General features: G+C 35.3%; 1 protein-coding gene across 1 annotated transcript; it reads right to left on the minus strand.

Annotated features, from left to right (window-relative positions):
* Positions 1-6,833: 6,833 nt before the first annotated feature.
* LOC104979824 (olfactory receptor 4F4-like) lies at positions 6,834-7,763 on the minus strand (the record flags this gene model as incomplete). The annotated part of the gene is made up of 1 exon (XM_010828369.1): positions 6,834-7,763. A coding segment is annotated over one exon (930 nt), but the record flags the coding sequence as incomplete, so codon positions are not given.
* Between the last annotated feature and the right edge of the window lie 327 nt (positions 7,764-8,090).

Consider the following 8,090-nt stretch of genomic DNA (forward strand, 5'->3'; position numbering starts at 1 on the left):
ATGAAAAGGCAGAGAAATACTACATAAATGAAGGGATAAACTAGAAACACAGAAGTCCAAATAAATGAAGATGAAATAGGCAAACTACTTGAAAAAGAATTCAGAATAATGATAGTAAAAATGATCAAAAACCTTGAAAACAAAATGGAGAAAATGCAAGAATCAATTAACAAAGACCTAGAAGAATTAAAGAATAAACATAGAGACAAACAACACAATAACTGAAATTAAAAATACTCTAGAAAGAATAAATCACAAAATATCTGAAGTAGAAGAACGAATCAGTGAACTGGAAGATAAAATGGCAGATATAACTTCTGAAGAGCAGAATAAAGTAAAAAGAATGAAAAGAACTGAGGATAGTCTCAGAGATCTCTGGGACAATATCAAATGCACCAACATTTGAATTACAAGGGTCCCAGAAGAAGAAGAGAAAAAGAAAGATTATGAGAAAATGTTTGAAGAGATTATAGTTGAAAATTTCCCCAACATGGAAAAGGAAATACTCAAAAGGCACAAAGTGTTCCAGACAGGACAAACCCAAGGCAAAATATGCCAAGACACATACTAATCAAAATAACAAAGACTAAACACAAAGAAAGAATATTAATAGCAGCAAAGGAGAAGCAACAAGTACCATACAAGGGAAACCCTATATGCTTAACAGCTGATCTTTCAGCAGAAACTCTGCAGGCCAGAAGGGAATGACAGGATGTATTTAAAGTACTGATAGGGAAAAATCTACAGCCAAGATTACTGTACCTGGCAAGGATCTGATTCAAATTGATGGAGGAAAAAAAGCTTTCCAGACAAATAAAAGTTAAGAGAATTCAGTACCACCAAACCAGGTTCACAACAAATATTAAACAGACTTGAATAGTCAAGAAATACAAGAGAAGGAAAAAAAAAAAAAGATCTACAAAATCAACCCCAAGCAATTAAGAAAGTGGCAATAGGAACATATATATCAACAATTAAATGTAAATGGACTAAATGCACCAACAAAAAGACACAGACTGGCTGAATGGATTCAAAAACAAGTCCCATATATATGCTGTCTACAAGAAACTCACTTCAGACCTCAAGACACATGTAGACTGAAAGTGAGAGGATGGACAAATATATTCAATCAAATGGGAAGCAAAAGAAAGCTGGAGTAGCAATCCTCATATCAGACAAAATAGACCTTAAAATAAAGAAGATTGCAAGAAATAAAGAAGGACACTACACATTGATCAAGGAATCAATCCAAGAAGAAGACATAACAATTGTAAATATCTATGCACCCAACATAGCAGCATCTCAATACATAAGACAAACACTAACAGGCATAAAAGGAGAAATCGACAGTAACACAATAATAGCAGGAGACTTTAACACCCCATTCACACCAATGGACAGATCATCAAAACAAAAAATTAATAAGAAACACAAATCTTAAATGATACATTAGATGAGCTGGATCTCATTGATATCTTCAGGACATTCCATCCAAATGCAGAAGAATGCACCTTCTTCTCAAGTGCACATGGAACATTCTCCAGGATAGACTACATCTTGGGTCACAAATCAAACCTCAGTAAATTTGAGAAAATTGAAATTGCATCAAGCATCTTCTCCAAACACAATGCTATGAGACTAGATATCAATTACAAGAAAAAAAAAAAAAAAAGCTGTAAGAAACACAAACACATGGAGATCAAGCAACACATTTCTAAATAACCACTGGTTAGTCAAAAAATCAAAAAATTTCTAGAAAAAAATGGAAATGAAAACATGACAACTCAAAACCTATGGGATGCAGTGAAAGCAGTCCTAATAGGGAAGTTTATAGCAATACAATCCTACCTTAAGAAACAAGAAAAACATCAAATAGACGACCTAATGTTGCATGTAAAACAACTGGAAAAACAAGAACAAAAAAAACCCCAAAATTAGTAGAAGGAAAGAAATCATAAAAATCTGAGCAGAAATACATAAAAAAGAAATGAAAGAAACAATGGTAAAGATTAATAAAACTAAAAGCTGGTTCTTTGAGAAGATAAACAAATTGACAAGCCTTTAGCCAGACTCGTCAAGAAAAAGAAAGAGAATCAAATCAACAAAATTAGAAATGAAAAAGGAGAGTTTACAACAGACAATGCAGAATACAAAGGATTATAAGAAACTATTATGAACAACTATATGGCAATAAAATGAATAACCTAGAAGAAACGGACAGATTCTTAGAAAAGTTCAATCTTCAAATACTAAACCAGGAAGAAATAGAAATTATGAACAACCCGATTACAAGCACTGAAATTGAAGCTGTGATCAAAAATCTCCCAAAAACAAAAACCCAGGGCCGGATGGCTTCACAGGATAATTCTATCAAATATTTAGAGAAGAGCTAACTCCTATCCTTCTAAAACTTTTTCAAAAATTGCAGAGGAAGAAACACTTCCAAACTCATTCTTCGAGACCACCATCACCCTGATACCAAAACCAGACAAAGACAACACAAAAAAAGAAAACTACAGGCCAGTATCACTGATGAACATAGATTCAATAATCCTCAAAAAAAATTTTAGCAAACAGAATTCAGCAGCACATCAAAAGGATCATACACCATGATTAAGTTAGGTTTATTCCAGTAATGCAAGGAGTCTTCAATAGGCACAAATTAATCAATGTGATATTCCATATTCACAAATTGAAAGATAAAAACCATATGATAATCTCAATAGATGCAGAAAAAGCCTTTTACAAAATTCAGTACCTATTTATGATTAAAATTCTTCAAAAAATGGCCATACCTCCACATGCTGCTGCTGCTAAGTCGCTTCAGTAGTGTCCAACTCTGTGCGACCCCATAGACGGCAGCCCACCAGGCTCCCCACTCCCTGGGATTCTCCAGGCAAGAACATTGGAGTGGGTTGCCATTGCCTTCTCCAATGCGTGAAAATGAAGTCTCTCAGTTGTGTCCAACTGTGAGCGACCCCATGGACTGCAGCCCACCAGGCTCCTCCATCCATGGGATTTTCCAGGCAAGAGTACTGGAGTGGGGTGCCATTGCCTTCTCCGATAGCTTAACATAGTAAAGGCCATATTTGGAAAGCCTACAGCAAACATTATTCTCAACGGTGAAAAACTGAAAACATTCCCCCTAAGATCAGGAACAAAATAAATGTTTCACCAGTGTTATTCAACATAGTTCTGGAAGTCCTAGCTACAACAGAGAAGAAAAAGAAATAAAAGTAATCCAGATAGGAAAAGAAGAAGTAAAGCTCTCACTGTCTGCAGATGACATGATACTGTACATAGAAAACCCTAAAGATAGTATGGAAAAATTGCTAGAGCTAATCAGTGAATTTAGCAAGTTGCAGGATACAAAATCAATACACAGTTGCATTTCTATATATTAACAATGAACAATCAGAAAAAGAAATTAAGGAATCAATCCCATTCACCATTGCAACAAAAAGAATTAAATATCTAGGAATAAACTTACCTAAGGAGACAAAAAACTATACACAAAAAATTAGAAGACACTGATGAAAGAAATCAAAGAGGACATAAACAGATAGATATTCCATGTTCCCGGATAGGAACAATCAATATTGTGAAAATGACTACTACCAAATGCAATGTACAGATTCAATGCAATCCCTATCAAATTACCTATGGCATTTTTCACAGAACTAGAACAAAAAATCTCACAATTCATATGGAAACACAAAATACCCTGAATAGCCAAAGCAGTCTTGAGAAAGAAGAATGGAGCTGGAGGAATCAACCTTCCTGACTCCAAGTTATACTACAAAGCTACAATCATCAAAACAGTATGGCACTGGCACAAAAACAGAAATATAGACCAGTGGAACAAGATAGGAAGCCAAGAAATAAACCCATGCACCTATAGGTACCTTATATTTGACAAAGGAGGCAAGAATATACAATGGGGCAAAGACAGCCTCTTCAATAAATGGTGCTGGGAAAACTGGACAGCTACATGTAAAATAATGAAATTAGAACACTTGCTAACACCATACACATAGATAAACTCGAAATGGATTAGCGACCTAAATGTAAGACCAGAAACTATAAAACTCTTAGAGGAAAACATAGGTAGAACCCTTGATGACATAAATCAAAGCAAGATCCTCTATGACCCACCTCTTAGAGTGATGGAAATAAAAACAAAAGTTAATAAGTGGGACCTGATTGAACTTAAAAGCTTTTGCACAGCCAAGGAAACTAAAAGCAAGGTGAAAAGATATCCCTTGGAACGGGAGAAAATAATAGCAAATGAAACAACTGACAAAGGATTAATTTCCAAAATATACAAGCAGCTCATATAACTCAATGCCAGAAAAACAAACAACCCAATCAAAAAGTGGGAAAAAGACCTAAACAGACATTTCTCCAAAGAAGACATATGGATGGCTAACAAACATGAAAAGATGCTCAACATCGCTCATTATTAGGGAAATGCAAATCAAAACTACAATGAGATATCACTTCACACGAGTCAGAATGGCCATCATCAAAAAGTCTACAAACAATAAATGCTGGAGAGGGTGTGGAGAAAAGGGCACACTCTTGTACTGTTGATGGGAATGCAAACTGATGCAGCCACTATGGAAGACAGTATGGAGGTTCCTTAAAAAAATAGGAATAAAACCACCATATGTCCCAGCAACCCCACTCCTAGGCATATACCCTGAAGAAACCAAAGTTGAAAAAGATACATGTAACTCATTGTTCATTGCAGCTATTCACAATAGCTATAACATGGAAGTCACCTAGATGTCCACTGATAGATGAATGGATAAAGAAGTTGTGGTACATATACACAATGGAATATTACTAACCCATAAAAGGAATACATTTGAGTCAGTTCTGATGAGGTGGATGAACCTAGAACCTATTGTACAGAGTAAAGTGAGTCAGAAAGAGAAAGATAAATATTGTATTCTAACACATATTAACAGAATCTAGAAAAATGGTACTGAAGCATTTATTTACAGGGCAGCAGTGGAGAAATAGATATAGAGAATAGACTTATGGACATCGGGAGAGAGGAAGAGAGGGTGAGATGTATGGAAAGAGTAACATGGAAACTTACATTACCATATGTAAAATAGATAGCCAATGGGAATTTTTTAAATGCCTTAGGAAACTCAAACAGGGGCTCTGTATCAATCTAGAGGGGTGAGATGGGGCAGGAGATGGGAGGGAGGTTCAAAAGGGAGAGAATATATATATATACCTATGGCTGATTCATGTTGAGGTTTGACAGAAAACAACAAAATTCTCTAAAGTAATTATCCTTCAATAAAAAGAAAATTAAAAGAAATGTGAAATTATGAATTTTTTGTTTTTGTTTTTTTTTAGTCACACAGTCGTGTCCGACTCTTTGTGATCCCATGGACTGTAGCCTGCTAGGCAACTCTGTCCATGGGATTTCTCAGGCAAAAATACTGGAGTGGCTTTAAAACAGAATGTTAAAAGATAAGAAAAAAATCAATGTTATCAAAGACAAGTTAATGAATAGTATACAAACCGAGTATGCAGATGTAGAAAAATTTAAAAAAATCAGGATACATATCATATCACATACACACACACATACGAAAATGGCAATTATTTTATTTAAGGGTTTATTCCTGAGATTTTCTATTGTAAATGTTACAAAATACACAAGACTATGTCTTCTTTAAAAAGTAATGTGAAATTTGCAGTATATCTAGATCCATTGATTTCAGATAAATGGATATAAATTTATATAAAATTTTGAGGCCCAGAGTAGGAAAATTTCTGAAGAAAGTTTTGTTTTGTTATAGGTACTAATGAATAATTCACAAACTCTGTACATTATCTCTTTCTTAAAGATTATGTGAACACTTCAGTGAATTAAATGAATAGTTTATTCCAAAACTAGATATTTTGACTCACTTGTATAATGAACTCTCTAACCCATTTATTAATAGGAAGGGAAAAAGCAAAATCTCCAAAAGTTGTTAATATAGCCATCTTTGTATTGAATATGTATCTCTTAAAGACACTGTTTCAGAAATGACTGAGACATGATGTTGGGGGCACAACACTCTCTCCAGATTATGATTATGACTCAGATTTCTTTCTGAATATGATTAGGAATACTTAATGATTCCCTCTTAGCTATCTCTCCAGAAGGTAACTAGAATGTTAACTAATCAATAGACTAATTTATCAATTTGTAAAATAAAGATAGCAGTATTCAGTGCACTGGCTCAGTGGTACAGAATCTGCTTGCCAATGCAGGAGATACAGGAGACGTGGGTTTGATCCCTGAGTAGGGAAAATCTTCTGTTGTAGGAAACGGCAACCCACTCCAGTATCCTTGCCTGGAAAATTCCATAGACAGAGGAGCCTGGTGGGCTACAGTCTGTGGCATCACAGAGTCAGACATAACTGAGCATGCACAAACCCCTGCATTCAGTGTATAAACTTTAAAAAAAAAAAGAGAGAGAGAGAAAAGATCCACATGAAATTCTTTGCTGAAAGAAATGCATAACAGATTAGAAAATTTCCAGGTGTGGTGGTCTGTGTTGAAGTAGCAGTACAGATAGTAATAATTAACATTAACATTGTTGTTAATTCCAAATCATTCTTGAGAACAACCAAAATCATTGCTCTAAAGACTGGCCACATTTCCCAAACAGGGACTCATTTTGATAATTCTGGAATGCTGTAGAATTGACACAAAACTTTCGCCAAGAGATACACATGGTTTCCATATGTGAATTGGGAATTATCACATTCTTATAATGCGAGATCATGAAATGCCAACAGAAATCCATAAGCTATCATCATAGTCTCTTAATGGCAATTTTAATCTCTTTGTTTCTTAAAGTGTAAATGACTGGATTTAGTAGTGGTGTGATGGCTGCATAAAATACAGCAAGAAACTTGTCCACCCAAGTGATGTTGAGTGGAAACAGGTAGATGAAGATACAGGGCCCAAAGAATAACATGACCACTGTGATATGGGCAGTGCAAGTGGAGAAAGCCTTGGATGCCCCATCCTTCGACTGATGGCAGAGAGTAAGCAGAATATAAGAGTAAGAGATCAGCAATAGAATGAAGCAGACTGTGGCAAGTACCCCACTGTCAGCATTTATCAACATTTCTAAAACATAAGTGTCCACGCAAGCTAGCTTGATCACCAATGGAATATCACAGAAAAAGCTATCCAATTCTCTGGGTCCACAGAAGGGCAATTGTATAATTATAGCTAGTTGGCTTATTGAATGCACAAAGCCAATGATCCATGATATCATCACTAGCCGAATGCACATTTGTGTGCTCATAATGCTAGAGTAATGGAGTGGCTTGCAGATGGCCACATAACGGTCATAGGCCATTGACACAAGCAGCACCATCTCACCCCCTCCAAAAAAATGTCCAAAAAAAATCTGACACATGCAGCTTCCAAAAGAGATGGTCTTGTTTGCCTTGAGAAAGTCTGTGATCATTTTAGGAGTGGTTACTGATGAAAGGCATAAGTCAATGAAGGAAAGATTGGCTAACAGGAAGTACATAGGACAGTGGAGATGAAGGTCAGCAGTAATTAGGAGAACAATGAAGATGTTGCCTAAAATGGTGATTAAATAAAGAGAAGAAAATATCACTAGGAGGACGGCCTGGAGTTCCCATGAATCACACAGCCCAAGAAAAATAAATTCAGACACTACAGACTGGTTACTTCTTCCATTTAGTTCAGTTTCTTCTAATTTTATCTGAAGGAAAGAAATGAAAATATATTTTCTGAATAAAGCAGGTTTCTTATTTATTGCTGATGAAAGTGTATCCTTAAATAGGCACTTTGGAAAAAAATTTGTGATTTTCTTATAAAGCTCAATACTTACACATCCTATGGTCCAGCAATTTCAGTCTCATTTGCACACTTGAGATATATTCTTACAACTGTATATATGGAGATATTTGTAATTATGCACATAAACAGGACTATGGAATATTCAGAAACATAGCAAATAAAGTACAACTATATACAATGACACAGATGTAGCTTTTTGAGACATGGTAATGAAGAAAAAAGAGATTAG

The sequence above is a fragment of the Bison bison genome, unplaced genomic scaffold (genome assembly GCF_000754665.1).
Source record: "Bison bison bison isolate TAMUID 2011002044 unplaced genomic scaffold, Bison_UMD1.0 scf7180017858566, whole genome shotgun sequence".
Lineage (NCBI taxonomy): Eukaryota > Metazoa > Chordata > Mammalia > Artiodactyla > Bovidae > Bison > Bison bison.